Source organism: Bufo bufo, chromosome 5 (assembly GCF_905171765.1).
Source record: "Bufo bufo chromosome 5, aBufBuf1.1, whole genome shotgun sequence".
NCBI lineage: Eukaryota > Metazoa > Chordata > Amphibia > Anura > Bufonidae > Bufo > Bufo bufo.
Genome location: NC_053393.1, coordinates 363,922,080 through 363,943,853, shown reverse-complemented (window position 1 = coordinate 363,943,853; position 21,774 = coordinate 363,922,080). Strand labels below are relative to the sequence as shown.

The 21,774-nt window shown below is 44.6% G+C and overlaps 1 protein-coding gene across 1 annotated transcript in view; it reads right to left on the bottom strand.

Annotated features, from left to right (window-relative positions):
• The window catches only part of LOC121001016 (serpin B3-like), a 63,465-nt gene extending 42,274 nt beyond the window's left edge, over window positions 1-21,191 (bottom strand). The window contains exons 1-2 of the mRNA XM_040431874.1: window positions 21,117-21,191; window positions 20,142-20,329 (exon numbers count right to left, since the gene is read on the bottom strand). Of these exons, the coding sequence (XP_040287808.1) occupies window positions 20,142-20,309 (168 nt within the window). The 5' untranslated portion in view covers window positions 20,310-20,329; window positions 21,117-21,191. The remainder of the gene's footprint in view (window positions 1-20,141; window positions 20,330-21,116) is intronic.
• Between the last annotated feature and the right edge of the window lie 583 nt (window positions 21,192-21,774).

Genomic DNA, 21,774 nt, shown 5'->3' with positions numbered 1-21,774 from the left:
CAGTTGATGGAGATTTGAGGGATGCACATCCAGGGCACGAAGCTCCCGTTCCACCACATCCCAAAGATGCTCTATTGGGTTGAGATCTGGTGACTGTGGGGGCCATTTTAGTACAGTGAACTCATTGTCATGTTCAAGAAACCAATTTGAAATGATTCGAGCTTTGTGACATGGTGCATTATCCTGCTGGAAGTAGCCATCAGAGGATGGATACATGTTCTCATTCTGTTTACGCCAAATTCGGACTCTACCATTTGAATGTCTCAACAGAAATCGAGACTCATCAGACCAGGCAACATTTTTCCAGTCTTCAACAGTCCAATTTTGGTGAGCTCGTGCAAATTGTAGCCTTTTTTTCCTATTTGTAGTGGAGATGAGTGGTACCCGGTGGGGTCTTCTGCTGTTGTAGCCCATCTGCCTCAAGGTTGTGCGTGTTGTGGCTTCACAAATGCTTTGCTGCATACCTCGGTTGTAACGAGTGGTTATTTCAGTCAACGTTGCTCTTCTATCAGCTTGAATCAGTCGGCCCATTCTCCTCTGACCTCTAGCATCCACAAGGCATTTTTGCCCACAGGACTGCCGCATACTGGATGTTTTTCCCTTTTCACACCATTCTTTGTAAACCCTAGAAATGGTTGTGCGTGAAAATCCCAGTAACTGAGCAGATTGTGAAATACTCAGACTGGCCCGTCTGGCACCAACAACCATGCCACGCTCAAAATTGCTTAAATCACCTTTCTTTCCCATTCTGACATTCAGTTTGGAGTTCAGGAGATTGTCTTGACCAGGACCACATCCCTAAATGCATTGAAGCAACTGCCATGTGATTGGTTGACTAGATAATTGCATTAATGAGAAATAGAACAGGTGTTCCTAATAATTCTTTAGGCGAGTGTAGGTCGGAATATCCGGAAGAGAAATACCTCCTTGTTTTTTCCTGCGAGAGAGCAAACAAACAGAGGGACACGCTAGGGCGACCTCCATTCCAGAGATACTTCCTCATAATGGATTGTAGTTTATTTATAAAGTTGCAAGGTATTAAAATAGGAAGAGCTTTAAGAGTATACATAAGCAATGGGAGAATGTAGGTGGTTAAGACATTCTTCCTGCCTAGCCAGGTAAGGAACGGCGAGGAGCTTTTTGAGATGATGGAGGTGACTTTGGAGAGTAAAGGAGGGAAGATGAGCTTAAATAAAAGTCTAGGATCCATTGGGATCATGACACCCAGATATTTAATTGCCTGTGGAGGCCATTTAAATGGAGTGAGGGCTTTGACCCTAGTACGCATGGCAGGCGGTAGAGAAATACCCAAGGCTTCCGACTTATCAAAGTTAATCTTGAAATTTGAGAGTAGCCCAAAAGATTAAAATATCTGCATAACCTCCGGCAGAGCCTCCTCAGGATGTCATCAAGAGCAAAAGGTCGTCCGCGAAGGCCGCCATCTTATGGGTAAATTTTCCCACTTTCACCCCTTTGATCACAGGGGATTGGCGAAACTTTAGAAGTAACGTCTCTAGGACGAGGACAAACAAGGTGGGTGACAACGGGCATCCCTGGCGAGTACCATTTTTGATTTGGAAGGTGTTCAATAGGGTCCCATTGACCATCACTCTCGCAGATGGTGCTGAGTACAAAGTAAAGATGGCTATAATAAAATCCTCAGGAATGCCAAAGGCACTTAAAGCCCTTTCCATATAGTTCCAGCTAACCCTATCGAACGCCTTCTCAGCATCCGTGCCTAGGAGCACAAGGGGGGACTTAGTTTTGATAGCGTGCGTGATCACGTGTATCACTCTACTGATGTTATGTCTGCCCTCAACAAAACCCACTTGCTCTTCTCCCACAAGCCCAGGAAGCAACTTCGAAATTCTGTTATTGAGCAATTTAGCCCACCATTTCAGGTCAGTATTTAGCAGCGAAATTGGTCTGTAGCTTCCACAGGCCTCTCTATCCTTCCCTTCTTTATGAATAATTGTTATATGTGCCTCCTGGGCTTGCGGGGTCAGAGAACCACCCTTGAGGAGGAGATTGCAGACATCCACAAAGTGAGGGTTAAGGATTTCCCTAAACTTTTTGCAATAGGAGATTGGGAACCCATCAGGCCCTGGGCTCTTACCCGAAGGAATAGAGGAGAGGACTTGATCTACCTCTTCTACCGTGAATGGTAAAAGCAGCTCACGTATGTCATCTGCAGTTAGCCTCGGAATGTTGATTGAACCTAAAAACTCTGATATATGCTCATCAAGCTGCTGTACAGTGAGGGGTGCCGGGAGGTTATACAAAGTTGAATAGAAGGAGCAAAACTCTTGAGCTATCGCAGGGGTATTGATAAGTCGGGAGCCCGAGGTCGATTTGATAAATAAAGGATTTCCACAGGGATCTGTACTGGGACCGATTTTGTTTAATATCTTCATAAGTGATATTGCAAAAGGCCTCGCTGGTAAGGTTTGTCTTTTTGCTGATGACACAAAGATAGGTAACAGGGTTGATGTTCCTGGAGGGAAACGCCAAATGGAAAAGGATTTAGGAAAACTAGAAGAATGGTCAGAAATCTGGCAACTGAAATTTAATGTGGATAAGTGCAAGATAATGCACCTGGGGCGTAAAAACCCAAGGGCAGAATATAGAATATTTGACACAGTCCTGACCTCAGTATCTGAGGAAAGGGATTTAGGAGTAATTATTTCAGAAGACTTAAAGGTGGGAAGACAATGTAATAGAGCAGCACGAAATGCCAGCAGAATGCTTGGATGTATAGGGAGAGGTATAAGCAGTAGAAAGAGTGAAGTGCTTATGCCGCTGTACAGAACACTGGTGAGACCTCACTTGGAGTATTGTGCGCAGTACTGGAGGCCATATCTCCAGAAGGATATAGATGCTTTGGAGAGAGTTCAGAGAAGAGCTACTAAACTAGTACATGGATTGCAGGATAAAACTTACCAGGAAAGGTTAAAGGACCTTAATATGTATAGCTTGGAAGAAAGAAGAGACAGAGGGGATATGATAGAAACTTTTAAATACATAAAGGGAATCAACTCGGTAAAGGAAGAGAGCATATTTAAAAGAAGAAAAACTACCACAAGAGGACACAGTTTTAAATTAGAGGGGCAAAGGTTTAAAAGTAATATAAGGAAGTATTACTTTACTGAGAGAGTAGTGGATGCATGGAATAGCCTTCCTGCAGAAGTGGTAGCTGCAAATACAGTGAAGGGGTTTAAGCATGCATGGGATAGGCATAAGGCCATCCTTCATATAAGATAGGGCCGGGGGCTATCCATAGTATTCAGTATATTGGGCAGACTAGATGGGCCAAATGGTTCTTATCTGCCGACACATTCTATGTTTCTATGTTTCTGTCTATTTATTTTGACTCTGGAAACCAAGCTAATGAGCTCCCCTCTAACCACTACCTTATGTGCTTCCCATAGAGTCGTCCTGCTGGCTAGATCCCTGGCATTTTCCCTAAAGTAGTTCTTAAGGCATTGCTCTACAACCCGCCTGTGCGAATCATCCTCCAGAAGCGTCTCATTCAATCTCCAAACCCAGGATTTCAGAGGAATAGCATGGAACCTCACCTTCACACTCACCGGCGCATGATCAGAAACAACTATGTTCCCAATACTAGCCTCCGAGACTGAGGACAGCAATTGGTTAGTTAAAAATAGGTAATCTAAACGTTGATATGTGTTATGCGTCTTTTTCCTCTGGGTGTAGGATGCGCCAAACGTCCGAAACCCCTAGATCTGTGAATGTGAGAAGAAGCCTTCTCATCTGTTTTTTAGAGGGAGGATGGACTTCAGAGGTTGAATCCTTAGAAGAGTCAAGAGTGAGATTGAGATCTCCCCCCAGGATGAGGTGTCCTTCCCTATAGGTTTTCAGGATCTCAAGTGTGTGGAGTAGCCAGGTGATCTGTCCACTATTCGGGGTGTAAAGGTTCACTAGTGTGAACATAGAGTTTGCTACTCTGCCTTTCAAAAATAGGTATCGACCATCAGGGTCAACTAGTTTAGACACCAAAGTGAAGGGGAAATTCTGCCCTACGCCTATTGAAACCCCTCTAGCTGCCGAGGAGTATGCGGCATGGTGCCACATAGGGAAGTTTTTGCTTACTACGTTAGGCATGTGCAAGTGTCTGAAGTGGGTCTCTTGTAATAGTACTAAATCAGCTCCCTCTTTAAGGGGTATTCATGCCATTTACATTAAATGACAAAACCTTTAAGTCAGACATGGTGACATTATGTAGATCTGAGCGGATAACCTGAAAGACTAGTCAGAGGGTGGCACAGGGCTACACAAAAATAATACAAAAATAAAATATAAACATCGCAAAATGTAGGAAACTTAAACGGTAATAGCTACCTAGGAGGTTAAAGACCTCGGTAGGGGAGGGGAACTAGTGTGGAAGTATCCAAAAACGAGGCCCCACACACTAAGCCCAGTAAAAAGAAGACTTATAGCAGAAATATGAAACAATAAGGAGCCTAAACATGGATCACCAAACAAAACAAGCGCTCTGACACTTCATCGCACATTTGCCGCTCTTAGGCTCAGGCTAAACCCGGGTGGATCGAACCCTGTGGGCAACCGCCAACATATGATCAGATGGTAAACACTCGAATGATGAGGAGGGTTACGGACAGGTAAGTGGTAGAGGGGATAGGGGAAGGAGGAGGGGAGAGAAGGAAAGAGGATGAGGTGGGGAAGGATAGTAATGGCAGCAAAAAGATACCAGGGGACCATATAATATAATAAGGTAAAAGGGAGAGGATCCCCTTAATAAAGGCCCCGGGCCAGGGCTTTATAGAACCTGAATCCTGCCAGATGGAGATGCGACAGCAACGTTCTCAATGTCGATGAGCCTCAGAGTCTCACTTCACTTCAAAGGTCGCTTCTATATCTTCGGAGGGAAGCATATCAAGGGATCCTCTTCTTCGGCGATCTTTTCTTCTGCGCTAGACGCCATCCCTCCGGCTGCGGCAGACTTGGGAGGTCAGGTGTCGGGTTGCAGGGGAGCCAAGACTGAATGTCCAGGACCTCGGATCCCAAGGCCTCCCACACAGGCGGTAAGTCCTCCGGGGTTCTCACGGTGTATTGTTTCCCCCCGATCGTGGTACTTAATCCGAAAGGGAACAGCCATCGGACCGGCAGCTTCTTGTCCCTCAATAGCGTGGTCAACGGGCGCAAGTTCCTGCGCTTGGCCAGCGTGCTCGCCGCCAGGTCTTGGAATAGAAGTACCTTATGCCCATCCAGGGTGGCGTCGCCTTTTTCTCTAGCCACTCTCAAGACGGCAGCTGTGTCCAGAAAGTTCATAAGGGCACATACAACGTCCCTGGGTAGTTCTCCCGCGGCAGGCTTGGGCCTGAGAGCTCTATGGGCCCTTTCGATGATAATGGCGGCAGCCTGGTCCTCGCCTACTAAGGTGGCAAATAGGCGGCGAACCGTGTCTGTCAGATCTTCAGCCTGCACTGATTCGGGTACACCCCGCAGCCGAACATTTTTCCTTCGTCCCCTGTTTTCCTGGTCCTCCAGGTTCAAAAAGGGTGTATTAATCATTTTGGACATGGCCGTTAGGTGGTTTTGAACTCCATTCTCATGCTGAATGAGGAGGTCATGGCTTTCCTCTAGATGTTCGACCCGATGTCCAAGCTGCTGAAACTCGGATTTAATATCAGACAGTTCTTTCATGACCGGGGAAAGGGCTTGGGCCAATGATTGCTGTAGGAAGCTTCGGGTGAGAGGGAGGGAATCCAGTATATGCTTCAGCATCTGAGCTATCGGCATCTGAGTCAGCTCCTTCTCACTCAGAGTTGGTTCGCGCCTCGCGCCATCTTGCTGCCCTCAGGGTGCGAGGAGGATCTCATGTTAAGGTATTTAGTCAGATCACCCTGCGTCTTTTTCGTCTTCAGGGTGTTCCCTGATGCTCCGTCTCTGTCTCTCAGAGTTTTCCCCATCTTGGGTTCTGTGTCTACTCGATTAAAGCTGATAAAGCTGGGCTAGCGGTGAGGAGCTCTAGCAGAGACGACCTACACCATGGCTTGCTGGCTCCGCCCCTCGAAAATGTGAAATTGGAGTTAGAAATTAAATGTCTTTGAGCCAAACCGAAGGTAATTTTACATCTTAAAAGGGTTATTCCATGACTAATGTAAAAAACAAATCAGACATTATATAGTACATGACAATCTCTTTTTAACAAAGTCATGTAGCTCACGTGGATCCAGAGATCTTCCCATTCATTACTCTGTTAGATTTACATCAAACTGGCAGCTCAAAGGGGGTGTTTTTTCTGCTGCAGTTAAAGGGGTTCTCCGGGAATTAATAAAATGAAAATAATTAAATATTACTTTATTATAAATATATTCTCAAATACCTTTCATTATTTATAATGGTTCATTTTGTCTGGGGAGCACTAATAAGTGGAAATAAAATGGCTGCTGTCCCGTTAGTTCACACAAAACCTGTCCTGATCACACATGACATGAGGACAAGTTACTTTACAACACTGAGGTAAAGAGCTGCCTCATCCTCCTCTCTACTTGTTAGGGATTATGATCCTGAATACAGATAAGAACTTTAGCTGAATCTCTGGAGAATTTTTATTTTTTTTAATTTCTGGAGAACTCAGGAGGCAGTTGAAGGATGGAACTGAGTATGTGTGGCCTTCTCAGGGAGCAGGTCAAATAAATAAGAAAATAAACAAACAGCAGGTGCTATACAGATACAATTTATTTTTTTTTAAAAATTACAAAAGAATTCAGCTCCAGGTTGGTTTGAAAGATGCAGAATATTTTTTGTGGGACAACCCCTTTAACTTTTTTAAAGCCCTTTTATGGTGTCCTGAATCCTGCAAGGGAGCTTGTGTATATGTCTTATCCTGACTTTATGGTGAATCAGGACATTACTACTCTGTTATAACAGCACAGGCTTCAGCTGCAGCCTAAAAAGGGACAGCAGGGGATCTCTGTAATGGTACCATTCAGTTAAATGAAGCATGTATAACTCCATGATTTTGGTCAAAGGATTAATTTTTAGTTTTTGCCTGGAGTGTCCCTTTAATTATTATATGGCAGTTGAAGCTGCACAATTAATGAGTACTAGTTTTGAAATTATTAGGACCTTATAGCTCATCATCTCTTTGAACCTGGTTTGGATGGTGCCAGCATCTTTTGCATCTTCTGCAGAATAGAACCTACATTCCCTGTGTAGGCCTACTGGCCTGTCCTATAGGGATGGGCACACTTATTCTCTTTCTCCTAAAGGGGCAACAGTTGCACATCCAAATCCTGGACACCCCTGGGTTTTTAAAGGGATTCTATCAGCTGGATTTTAGTAACAGAGCTTCTTGCAGCGTCCCACTCATGTACGTGGGCAATGCAAATATTGTTATATTATATGTTGTATCATGTTGTATTGCACTATTGTATAAAGATCCCTGTTAAGAGTACTTTCACACTAGCGTTTTTTCTTTTCCGGCATAGAGTTCTGTCACAGGGGCTCAATACCGAAATAGAACTGATCAGTTATATCCCCATGCATATCACAATGCATTAGGATGTCTTCAGTTCAGTCATTTTGACTGATCAGGCAAAAGAGAAAACCGTAGCATGCTACGGTTTTCTCTCAGACGAAAAAAAATGAAGACTTGCCTGAATGCCGGATCCGGCATTTTTCCCCATAGGAATGTATTAGTGCCGGATCTGGCATTCAAAATAGCGGAATGCCGGATCAGTCCTTCCGGTCTGCGCATGCAAGACGCATCCATCTGTCCGCATGACAAGCGGAGAGACGGATACGTTCTCGCAATGTATTTGTGAGACGGATCCGCATCTGGATGCGTCTCACAAATGCTTTCAGTCACATCCAGATCAGCGGATCCAGCAGGCAGTTCTGACGACGGAACTGCTTGCCGGAGCACATTGCTACAAATGTGAAGGTAGCCTAACAGGCGTTTAGGTGCACTACACATATTCCACCACTAGATGGGGATAGCACCATAGTAATATATATATATATATATATATATATATATATATATATACACACAGTTCAGGCCTAGTTGGTGGTGTGGAGTGGGAGTAGCTGGAGTGAGGAGCAGGGGGAAGGAGAGGACTCCCTCCTCTCAGCTCTCTCTTGGGCTCCACAGCCCAGAGGAGCCAATTTGTTTGTCTCAGTGTCAAGCTAAGAAACAGGCAGAGGTGAGATCTTTATTCTACCGTCTACTCTTCTGGAGTGCCAAGTGGATTTTACCATTATCTATGTAAAAAGACAAAGGAAGGACAATAGCTATTCTAGGCTTTAGGCGCCTTTGTATCAAGGTGAAGGATTTATTGGCTTCCGGCAGCCTCACCGTTACTTCAAGGACAGACAGGCCATCTGTTGTAGCACTTATGTGTAGAAGATAAGGACCTGAACCACCGTTACTGAGATTAGAACAAGGCAAAGAGCTAAATACCAGTGAGTACACAACCTCCTACCATAGCCTGAGACATAGCCACATATACAGCCTGTTACCTGGATTTACAGCATTCAAGTTCCATATACATGAGAGACTGTTTATATCTGGATGTAAATTGCTGTCAAGATCCTGTGTTCAGTAAAGTTCTTAGGTGGATTCTAACCCCGTCTCATTCTTCCACTCATCATTTTGCACCACCAAGGTGCTGGCGTCACAACATTACCTAATTAAGGTGCCCAGCCGCACAAGCACCCAGAAAATCCAATCACCATCAAGGGCACCTCGATCACCACCTGGCCGGTTTCCCTTGTAATAGAGTGTGCCCCAGGGAATCTAGTGCTGTTCTCCCCTTCATTGTAAAGAACTGTTATTATTCCTCAGTACACCATCAACTCACAAGTTATTCCCCCTGCGGTCCCGGCGCGCTGCATTTTGACATCACCACATCAGTCTCCTCGATTTGTTTTAAAATATACCAGTATTACTGCCATCTGTCTTGTCATTTTGTTAAAAAAGCGATTTTATTAATATGCTAATTAGCTCAGCATAGGCGTGCGCACGGGGTGTGCCTGGGCACATCCTAATCAAGCCGACTTGAGGTTTACAATATGCGCTCCGCCGCCGATTTCACTGTTCATTAGCGCACTGAGCGCTGTGAGTGGCACTGCAGGCAGCAGAGCAATACAGCTCTGTTATAAGGGAGGAGGCTGCTGATTGGCCAGTATCAGCTGGCTGCCGTGCCATTGGCTGATCCTCTCACACCCCTTCTCTCGGGAGCTGAACACAGCAGCAGTAGCTTCCTTTTCAGTTATTATGAAAACAGGAAGCGCGCCACCCCTGCTGCGTGCCACCCCTGCTGCGTGCCAGGGTCAGCATAGGAATGGAGCCATCACCATGTGCCCAGGTGATGTGCCCAGGTGAAGTGTCCTGCAGGCTTCTATCTACTGCTGGGTGAGAGCTCAATGTGGAGCTTTATGAATGGAAAAACTAATAGCCAGAGGCTAAAAAAAAACTGCTTCTGACCCTTATGTTAAAACATAACTTTCATTTGATTGCTTTAACACCTAATGGAAAAAAATAATTTAAAAAATCTGCTGTTTCTCTAGATGACATTATAGTAGTGTTAATAGAGTCTCAAGGGTCTATAAAAGCAGCTACACTATTTTTACAGACCTTTGAGACTCTATTAGCACTACTATTAACATAAGGTCATCTAGAGAAAAAGCAGGTTTTTTAAATTCTTTTTTTTTTTTCCGTTTAGGTGTTAGAGCAATCTAATGAAAGTTATGTTTTAACACCTAAAGGAATTTTTTTTTTTTAAACCTACTGTTTCTCTAGATGACCTTATGTTGATAGTAGTGTTAAAGGGGAGTCTCAATAGTGTAGCTGCTTTTATAGACCCTTGAGACTCTATTTCCACTACGATCAACATAATGTCATCTAGAGAAACAGCAGCTTTTTAAAATAATTTTTTTCCCTTTAGGTGTTTAGGTATTAGAGCAATCAAATGAAAGTTATGTTTTAATATATAAGGGTTTTGTTTAGCCTCTTGGTTATTAGTTTTTCTATGTACCGTAAGTTCTCTGGATCAATGAGATTTTTTCCCCCGTATGGTTTATATATGGAGAGCAATGTCCAGTGATAACAGAGAGGACTATACTGTATATTGTACGGGATGGTGCAGGGATTATACTGTATTGTATGGGATGGCGCAGTGGTTTTTATGCTCTTTGATGTGACAATTATCTTAGGTTTTCCTATCGCCCACCTTTGATGGCGCTGTGCCCAGCAATGAGCCGATCCCACTCAGCATCTGCCAAGGCTTAGAGGGAACACTGGTTCTGTCACCCCCGTGCTGCACTTTTTCGCCTCATAAGATGCATTTTTCCCCCAAAAGTGGGGGAAAAATGCCCCTGCGTCTTATGGGGCGAATACTAATCAAGTTATTAGTACCAGAGGGCCAGGAAGCGCTATACTCGCCTCTTCCTGGTCCTCATGCGCTCCACTGTGAAGGCTGCACACAGTGTGAGGCCGCGCTGTGACCTCACACTGTGCGTGCCCACACAGCATACTGTACAAGAGGATTACCGAGCGCGAGCGGTGAGAAGCGGCAGCGTCCGGAGCAGGAAAGTGTTTTTTATTTTATTTTATATGGGGGCACAGGGGGTTGATATGAGGCACTGGGGGCTGATATGAGGCACTGGGGCTCTTATCTGAGGTCTGATTGGGGGTCATTCACATTGGGGTCTGATCTGAGGTCTTATTGACAGTCTGACCTGAGGTGTAATGACTTTTTTCTTATTGTCCCTCTCTAAAACCTAGGTGTGTCACCTTATGGGCCAGAGCGTCTTATAGGGCGAAAAATGCGGTAAGTTTAAAAATGATTTCTTCTCCCTTCATTATATTGATAGTGCAGTTCTGTATGTATGTATACAGAGTGTATTTGTGTATATATATGTGTGTGTATGTGTGTGTATATATATATATATATATATATATATATACACATACATACATATATATACACACACACACACACATACATACATACATACATACACACACACACACACACACACACACACACACGTGCGTGCGCTGCGTCTGTGTTTGTGCTTTAGGCTGCGCACGCCTATGTAGCTCAGTAATGTGTAATTGTAAGTGACTAGACCAAAATATCAGAAAGGTGCACACCCCACGGTACCCCCAGTACCGAAATAAAAGGAATGTGTATTGAATAGGCGGTGTGGGGCACTTTTATATCTGGCAACTAATAGACTGAAAAATAAAACTAATAACTAATGGACAGCATAAAAATATTTATTCTACATTGGATAAAACTAGGAGATACGTAGATGAGAAATCAATAAAAATGGGCAGATCTGTCCTTCAAAAATAGCAGTATTAAAATGTAAACTTTACATATGATAACATGTGTCATTCACTCTCATATGTCCCTCTGTATAAATCCTCAGCGGGACTAAACTGTAACCTCAGTCCAACTTCGGAGGTCCCCCTATTAATATGAGGTGTGACCCTCACACAAAAAAACAAGCAACAAAACAGAAAAAACAAAACAAAAGCAAGAATGATGATAATTACTCTTACCGGTAATTGGATTTTCCGTATAGCCTCCACAACGGCACTTCAGCAGGGACAGGAAACTACGTAGAAAGCAGAAGTTTAAATGCCTCCTCCCCATTACCTTCACCAGTAAGTACCAAAGGAACCAGGATGATGCTGAAGAAGTAACCTTTTATTTGTAGGGAGATATGAATCAAGTTATAATAGACAAAAGAATACAAGCAATTAGTGGGTGGGAAAAACCCAGTGCCGTTGGAGGCTATATGGAAAATCCAATTACCGTTAAGAGTAATTATCTTTTCCGTACACCTCCCACAACGGCACTTCAGCTGGAGGAAAGGACTTTACGTCCGAACGACAAATCCGAATTGCACTGAACGTCCAACCTATAGTGGTTGAAAAAGGTGGAAGGATTTGACCATGTAGCGGCCTGGCAGATCTGAGACAAGGAGGCGGAGGCAGATTCTGCCCAGGAGGTGGAAACCGCTCTGGTTGAATGGGCTTTTAAACCCTCTGGAGGAGTAAGACCCTTAACTGTATAGGCCAGTGATGGCTAACCTCTGGCACTCCAGCTGTGGTTAAACTACGACTCCCAGTATGCTCCATTCATCCATTCATTTCTGTGGAGTTCTGAGAACAGCCAATGAACAGGGCATCTTGGGAGTTGTAGTTTTACCACAGCTGGAGTGCCCAAGGTTAGCCATCACTGGTATAGGCCATTGCAATGGTCATTCTTATCCAGCGGGCTATAGTCATTTTTGATGCTGCCTGCCCCCTATTTTGGCCTGCATACTGGACCAGAAGACGGTCGGATTTTCGCAGATGGTGGAAACGTCTTTCTTTTGAAGATTTTGCCCCTGCGCAGAAGGTGGGTAAGGAAATCTCCTGTTGGCAGTGGAATTTTGAGAAAACATTTGGTAAGAAGGAGGGTTCAGGTCTCAATATAATCCGGTCAAGGATGGTTAGATATGGAGGTCTGCATGAAAGAGTGTGGATCTCCCCCACTCTCCTGGCTGAGGTGATAGCTATGAGAAAAGCGGATTTAAAGGACAGCAACCTGAGGAGGATTGACTCAAGAGGTTCAAAGGGATGGTCCATAAGGACGGAAAGGACCAAATTAAAAAGGTCCCAAGGCGGAACCGTAGATCTAATAACTGGGTGAAGTCTGCTGGCTCCCTTTATGAACCTCTTGACCACATCCAAATCCGCCAATCTCATATCCAAGAAGGCACTAAGGGCTGAAATCTGGACCTTAATTGTACTGACATGAAGACCTCTATCTAGCCCCTTCTGAAGGAAGTCTAGAATTACCCTGATATCTGGGTGAAAAGTGGGATTCCAGGATTCCTTGGCAAATGAAAGGGAAGGTTTTCCAAGTTCTCCAGTAGATATTGGAAGTTACTTGCTTTCTGCTAGAGAGCAGAGTGGAGATAACTGCATCCGAGAAGCCCTTGGACTTCAAAATGGAGCGCTCAAATTCCATGCTGTCAATTTTAGTTGGCTGATTGCCGGATGCCAGGCTGGGCCCTGATAGAGGAGGTCCGGAGACTGATGAAGGGTCCAGAAGTCCCCCTTGGAGAGGTTCAGAAGGAGGGAGAACCAAGGCCTTTTGGGCCAGTAGTGAGCCACTAGGATGACATGGGTTCGTTCCTCTATTATCTTTGCCAGAACCTTTGGTATGAGCTGGGAAGGAGGAAATGCATAGAGCAGACCCAATGGCCATGGACCCGCTAAGGCATCCACTCTCACCAGGTGGTCCTTCGCCGAGAGGGAATAGAAAAGGTCCACCTGTTTGTTCTTTTGGGAATCAAAGAGGTCTATTCTTGGTACTCCCCATTTGCTGCAGATGTTCTGTAACACCGCTTTTTTGAGGCTCCACTCCCCTGGCCAAATTCTCTTCCTGCTCAGGAAGTCTGCCAGTGTGTTCTCGCCCCCCTTTAGATGGACCGCGGTTATGGACTGGATGTTTGACTCTGCCCAAGAAAAGATCCGAGATGCTATCTGACAAAGGGAACTGCTTCTTGTGCCCCCTTTCTTGTTGAGATATACCACCGTGGTGGAGTTGTCGGAGAGGATTTTTACGTTTTGTCCTCGGATGACTGGAGCCAGGGCTTTTAGGGCCAAAAACACGGTCAGAAGCTCTTTGGCGTTTGAAACAGCTGACCCTGACAATGGGCTCCCCAGCCTGCCCCACTTGCGTCTGTTACCACTATCTGATTGGAGAGCCTCCAAGAGACCCCCTTGACTAAGTTTCTTTTGTTCAGCCACCACCGCAAGGAGAGTTTGACACCTGGAGGTAAGGTAACTGCCTTTTCCAGGGAGAAGATGCTTTTGTTCCACTGTTTTAGCAGGAATTCTTGAAGCGGTCTCCCGTGAGCCTGGGCCCATCTCACCGCAGGAATCGTCGAAGTCATGAGTCCCAGAATTTTCATAATCCTTCGGAACGTGACCTTTCTCTGGCGTGAAAAGACAGAAATCTTTGACTTGATGTCCCGGATCTTTTGTTCTGGAAAAAAAGAGGTCATTTGGCTGCAATCCAGAAGAATACCTAGAAGGATCATCTTTCGGCTGGGTGATAGATTTGATTTTTCTAGATTTAGTTTCCAACCTAGGGATCATAAGGTCTCCAGGACAAACTTCACCTGTAACTGCAGCAGAGTCTGGGAGGCTGCTGTAATGAGAAAATCGTCCAAATAGGGTATGAAGTTTATCCTCTTCTGGTGGAAAAAAGCTGAGATTTCTGAAATAATCTTTGTGAACACTCTGGGTGCTGAGGCCAGGCCAAAAGTTAACACCTCAAACTGGAGATGGAGAAGACGCTCTCCCCTGAAAATGGTGAAACGCAGATATTTTTGATGTTTCTGATGGATCGGAACATGGTAATAATTGTCCGCCAGGTCGATTGTTACCATGGAGCAGTCCTGTGTTAAAAGGTTCACTGTAGATCTTACCGTCTCCATTTTGAACCTTTTGTATTTTATATACTTGTTGAGGAGCTTTAGATTGATTATTGCTCTGAAGGAGCCATTGGGTTTTTTAAGAGAAAAATTGGGGAGTAGAATCCCCTTCCTGGTCTGCTGGAACTGGAACCACCGCTGTTTTTTCTGACAAAAGAGAAATCTGAGACTCTAGGAGATTGTGATCTGACTTTAATCTTTTGTTTAATACAAATCTGTCTGGAGGGAGAGTGCAAAATTCCAGCTGGTATCTCTGACGGATTACGTCTAGGACCCAGGCTGAGATTGAGATCTTTTCCCAGGAAGGGACAAACTCTTTCAATCCCCCCCCCCCCCCCACCGGGCTCATGGCGTCATTGGGAGGACTGTTTTGTAGACTTATCCTGGCTAAAGAGGAAATTCCTACCTCTCCCCTTTGAGGACTGCCAAGAACTAAAGGGATCCTTTTTTCTACGGTCCTGTCTACCCTTTCTTTGGGGGCGAAAGGAGAACCTGGACTCTGGCGGAAACCCCTTTTTTCTATCAGAGGCCTTTTCCAGAATGTCGTCTAGGACAGAACCGAAAAGACGATCTCCTTCACAAGGGATACTGCAGAGTTTATTTTTTGAAGCGATATCGCCTGACCAAGAGCGTAACCAGACTGACCTCCTTGCCGTATTTGAAAGAGCCGCTGACCTAGCTGATAACTTTACAAGATCGGCAGACGCGTCTGCCAGGAAGTTAGAGGCCTGTTTCAAAACTGGCAAGGAGGCCAGGATATCCTCTCTGGGGGTGTCAGAGACCAGGTGCTCCTCCAGCCGAGAGAGCCAGAGAGACCGAGATCTAGCCGTATAGGTGGCAGCTATGCTATGTCTCAACATAGCGGTATTGGATTCCCAAGCTTTTTTAAGTACGGATTCACACTTTTTATCCATAGCATCTTTTAATAAGCCGACATCTTCAAAAGGTAAGGCTACCTTTTTAGAAATTCGCGCAACAGGGGCGTCAACCTTTGGTGTTTTATCCCAAAGAGCCGAATCTTCCTCGCTAAAGGGATATTTCCTTTTAAAGATTTTTGAAGTACCAGCCCTTTTTTCTGGGTCCTTCCACTCGTTCCGTATAAGCTTTCGGATTCTGTCATGGATGGGGAACACTCCTCTTCCCATCACCCAGCCCTTTGAAGATCTGATCCTGAACTGACTGTCTAGATTCCTCAATATTCAGAGTTAATCTTATCGCTTTCAAGAGACTGTCAGTGTTTTCTACTAAGCATAACAGACCACTGACCTCCTCCGATGAGGATCCTGAGCCAGACGAATCATTAAAATCGTAGTCCTCCATATCCCATTCTATCTGGGGCTCCGTGACCATTTTAGAAGTGGAAGGTTTTTGGGAAAAGGACGCCATTTTTGCTTCCACTGCTGAACGCACTTCTTCTCTTATAATGGATCGTAAATTTTCCACTAGAGAAGGGGAATCTTCAGCCATTATTTTGTCCGTACTTTTTTGGCAGATAGGTTTTTTGCTATGCGCTGCCAGATGCTTTTTGCAAATAGCAATTTTTTTCTTCTGTGCAGATTCCCCACTCCTTCCGGCTTCTCTATTCTGAAAGTACAAAAAAAAAAAAGAGCAGGGGCTCTTCTTTAGTGTAGGGGAAGGAGTGGGGCAACAGTCACCAGGATTAACAAGAAAAAAAAATCCCACAGGTGATAGTATAAATAAAACTACTCCAGAGGAGGAGGCTTACCGGACTGGGGGCCTTAGGGGCATCAGAAGGCTTCTCCTGCTGCAGAGACATGATGAGGAATCCACTGCTGCTCTGCTGGAGACACTCTGCAGCGTTTTTCAGCTTCCCGCCGCCAAATTTGACTCATTTCCTGGCCACATGACCTGTCGGCGCGTCACATAGCCCGGCCGAAGTCACGTGACCGGATCTCGCGAGATCTCGGCCCAGAGATCCTGCGCGCCTTCTGGCCCTGCAACTGGCTTCTCCTGAGCCGATGCACCGTCCGGGGGCTGCCTGAAGTCAGGACTTACGCCACAAGCATGCGGTGGGAGCCGTATCTCGCCCCCAGCGTCTGCCGCAGCAGGGAATACTCACCGCAGGCTGGGCGCATGGAACTTCGGCAGGAGGGAGCCTCTCCCCGCTTTCTACTCATCCCAAGGGACAGGAAACGACTGGAGAAGGTAATGGGGAGGAGGCATTTAAACTTCTGCTTTCTACGTCGTTTCCTGTCCCTGGGGGCAGGGTACCCTCCTGCTGAAGTGCCGTTGTGGTAGGCGTACGGAAAAACAAAACAAAAAAACAGCAGCACGAGGCAGGATCCACCTGGAGAAGAAAAAGTAGTCTTCCAGTATATAAGTGTCTGCAATGTAGGTAACTTCCATCAGCAGGGTTAAATAAAGTTGCTGTTTTGCAGCTAGGTTAGAATTAACCAATCCAAGCTGGTTAAGGCTGTACAGTCCGGCTCCGAAGATTTTGTACTCTGTATGTTCATTTTGTGATCTGTATATTCAATGAGCTGTAAGGACCTACGAGGTGTTCCGTGTGGTCCTCTGCTCTCTCCCTCTCTGTGCACGTGACTCGGGAGTTTACAGGGAACTGGGTCCTAGAGTCCGGTGGTTATATTCCACCGGCTGGATTCTCCTGCTTTCGCTAAATATGACAAATAAGTCTGCTGTATCATGGTGGTATTGTCATCTATAATTCGATCCCTCACTGTTCAAAATCAGACGCGTTTCGGGGATAACAATGCCCCTTCCTCAGTGGTTGAACAGTGAGTGTCAAACAACTTCCTCATATAGGAGTCATTTCTGATGTAGCTGTGATTTCTGGGACAGTGAGGGCTCTATAATACATGGTCCTGGATAATGGATAATCCAGCCAGTGGAATATAACGACCGGACTCTTGGACCACTGAATCTTCTATGTACAGCTGAGTGCTGCAATACAGCAACTTTATTTAACCCTGCTGACGGAAGTTACCTACATTGCAGACACACATACTGGAAGACTACTTTTCCTCTCCAGAATTATCTAGGTGGATCCTGCCTCGTGCTGCTGTTTTTTAGTTTTCTTGCTTTTGGGACCTCCGAACTTGGACTGGGGTTACAGTTTAGTCCCGCTGAGGATTTATACAGAGGGACATATGAGAGTGAATGACACGTTATCATATGTAAAGTTTACATTTTAATGCTGCTATTTTTGGAGGACATGTCTGCACATTTTTAATGATTTCTCATCTACGTATCTCCTAGTTTTATCCAATCTAGAATTTTATACTAGCTCAGTAATGTGCCCAAGGGGCTGTCCCTCTGGCTGTTGATGCCCAGCCGTACTCATTCTCTAGGAGCCCAGCACCGCCCCACTGATAATTATTCACTCCTCTCATCGCCGATGGTGCGCTGTAATCTCGCACATGCGCCCTGGATCAACTGGTCAGTGCCCACGAGCGAAGTGCACAGACAGCTGGCGCATGCGCTCTTCATTTGCTGAGGCTGCTGCCAGGATACCGCGCGGGTGCTGACCAGCGGATCCAGGGCGCATGCGCGAGATTACAGTGCACCATCAGCGATGAGAGGAGTGAATAATTAGCAGTGGGATGGCTGGGACAGAGGGACAGCCCCTTGGGCACATTACTGAGGTAATTAGCATAATAAAAATCGATTTTATATATTTTTTTTAACAAAACAAGACAGATGGCAGTAATAATGGTATATTTTAAAACAAATCGAGGAGACTGATGTGGTGATGTCAAAAGCTCTGTTACTAAAATCCAGCTGACAGAATCCCTTTAAGGCACTTTCCCCAGTGGACGGTGTATGATCTTTTGGCTCCTAGTCTCTAGTTAACACGCAAAAGTGCAATATTCGATCAGACTGCCGGTTACCAAACTTCTGTCTGACACCTGACTGAGTCTCTGAAGCCTGCCCTGACCTTAGTCTGTCTCCCATATTGTTCCATTGCTGCCTGCTCTGTCCTCAGACTTAGTTCTCAGATACGTTTGAATTCTACCTGCCCTGACCTTAGCCTGTTTCCTGACCGATTATTCCAAGACCCCTCATGCTTTTTAATGGTGTTTCTAACCCCCATAGGTCAGTTGCCAACTAAAGAGGTAGCAGCGTAGTGGCTCCCTGCAGTGAAGACCAAAAGGGTAAATACCAGGGGGACTGCCAAAATAAAGCCCTTAGGCCTCTTTCACACGGGCGTCATGATTTTGGCCCAGATAAGATGCGGGTGCATAACGGGAAAATGCGCCATTTTTCCACGCGAGTGCAAAACATTGTAATGCGTTTTGCACGCGTGTGAGAAAAATCGGCATGTTTGGTACCCAAACCCGAACTTCTTCACAGAAGTTCGGGTTTGGGATCGGTGTTGTGTAGATTGCATTATTTTCCCTTATAACATGGTTATAAGTGAAAATAATAGCATTCTTAATACAGAATGCTTAGTACAATAGGGCTGGAGGGTTTAAAAAAATATATAAATAATTTAACTCACCTTAATCCACTTGTTCGCGCAGCCCGGCTTCTCTTCTGTCTTCTTTTTTGAGGAATAGGACCTTTGATGATGTCACTGCGCTCATCACATGGTCCATCACATTATCTTTTACCATAGTGATGGATCATGTGACGAACCATGTGATGAGCATAGTGACGTCACCATAGGTCCTTTTCCTGTGCACAGCAAAGATGAAGACAGAAGAGAAGCGGGGCTGCGTGAACAAGTGGATTAAGGTGAGTTAAATATATATATTTTTTTAACCCCTCCAGCCCTATTGTACTATGCATTCTGTATTAAGAATGCTATTATTTTCCCTTATAACCATGTTATAAGGGAAAATAATAATGATCGGGTCCCCATTCTGATAGTCTCCTAGCAACCGTGCATGAAAATCGCACTGCATCCGCACTTGCTTGAGATTTTCACGCAGCCCCATTCACTTCTATGGGGCCTGCGTTACGTGGAAAACGCACAAAGAGGAGCATGCTGCGATTTTCATGTAATGCACAAGTGATGCGTGAAAATCACTGCTCATCTGCACAGCCCCATAGAAATGAATGGGTCTGGATTCAGCGCAGAAATCTCGCCCATGTGAAAGGGGCCTTAGCGTTTGCCCTAAGCAAAACTGGTTAGTTGGAACAGTGGTCCACATCCGTTACCCATTACACAGCCTTGGGGCTGACAACCTCTGGGATCATCTCTTTTCTGCTGAAACATAAAAATAAAAAATAAAAAAAATGATCTGTCTGCAGACCTGCCTTTTCTCAGTTTCCGGCCTGATATCTGCATTGGCCCTCCCCTCTGCTACAGCTGTTACTGAGAGCACAGGGGAGTTGTTATAAATCAAATTAATGCAGATCGCACTTTGCAATGAAGCCCCACCACATGGGCACTTGCTGGAGCAGTACCTGCCAAAATAAAGTTGACATGCATGCTATTTCTGATAATAAAACCTTCACAAAAGGTATGCATGTCCTGCTCTGCCCAGCCCCAACCTAGTGCGGTCTTCAGTTTTGCATGGTTAAAAATGCTGACAGACTTCCTTTAAAAATGGCACATTACTAATCATCACTAAACATTACTCTTTAACATTAGGTTGTGAAATATCTGAATGATGACAGAAGGCAACTCCATTTAAAAATAAATAATTGCAGAGCAAAAGTACCTTTCCTATTTGAGACTTTGTAATTCCACATGCTCCTGACAAAAGCATCTTCAATGCTATAAAAATGCTGAGAGGTGAACAAAATATGTTCTTGTTTTGTTCAGTTTTCTGCATTTCTTTGAACAGGTCCATTGAGAAGTTCAAAACCGCTTTACTGAAGGCATCCATGATCAACCTATAAAGTGGACCTATAAAATATACATTCAATTACTATTCACACTCTAAGGTAATATTAAGCCTAGAAAATGACAAAGACAATTGCTCTTTTTGCTCCAACCTCTGTTAGGGCTCATGCACACGACCATATGTATTTTGTGGTCCGCAAAAAATATTCCATATTTTGCGGAATGAAACAGCTGGCCCCTAATAGAACAGTCCTATCTTTCTCCAATATATGGACGATATTAGGGCATGTTCTATTTTTTTTTGCAGAACAGATATACGGACATATGGAAATGGAATGCACATGGAGTAACTTTTTTTTTGCGGACCCATTGAAATAAACGGTCTGCAAAAAAAAAAACTGACACGGAAAGAAAATACGTTCGTGTACATGAGCCTTTAGGGGTTAGGTTACTTTCTATGAAATCTATTTTATTAGCAAAAAAGATCATTTCCAGCCAGATGCGACTTGGCCGGTTCCATAAAGAATAAGTAACAAACAGATGTAGCAGGGTTAGCACTCAATCTCTTAACTCATTAAATTATCGAGACAAAAGCCATTAAAAAGAAATTGAAGGTGTTTGCTTAACGCATTTAGTTTAGATAACACGTCTCATAAATCATGAGTATTAACTCTACTACATCCGTATTTTATTAATATCCAACTATATAGTTTAGAGCACGTTTGAGTACACTGCTGCACAATAATAGTTATAACCACTCTAAAGAATTCAATTAACCCCTGTTTTATCCACGTTACAAATAAAAGGTAATATAGTGAGAAGGAAGTATATATTTTTAAAGTTAAATTACCTTAATGGAAAAGTTTAAATCTTAGTGTATCCTCGCTGGATCTCAGTTAATTGGTAAGGCATTAAGAAAGGGCTGACTTTTATACTGTACTTCTGTCTGTTGGCAAAGTGCCATGAAATTCAATGCACATGGTACTGTATGTTTCAATGTTTGTCTTGGCAAACAAGCAGTTTCTTCATACTTTTGCAAGACAAGCTGAGCAAGTTTACTTCACTGCTCATAAACTGAAAGGACATTTAACCCCTTCAGGACTGGGACAATTTTGGAAATTACATTTTCAATTGTTCCTTGTCGCCTTCCAAGAGCCATAACTTCTATTTACCAATGATGTAGCCATTTGAGGGCTTTTTTAAGGCTAGTTTCACACTGGCGTTTCAGGGTCCGCCTGTGAGATCCGTTTCAAGGCTCTCACAAGCGGCCCCAAACGGATCAGTTTAGCCCCAATGCATTCTGAATGGATGCAGATCCATTCAGAATGCATCAGTTTGGCTCCATTCCGCTCTGGAGGCAGACACCAAAACGCTGCTTGCAGCGTTTTGGTGTCCGCCTGGCGGTGCGGAGCCGAACGGATCCGTCCTGACTTACAATGTAAGTCAATGGGGACGGATCCATTTACATTGACACAATATTGGTGCAATTGTAAACGGATCCGTCCCCC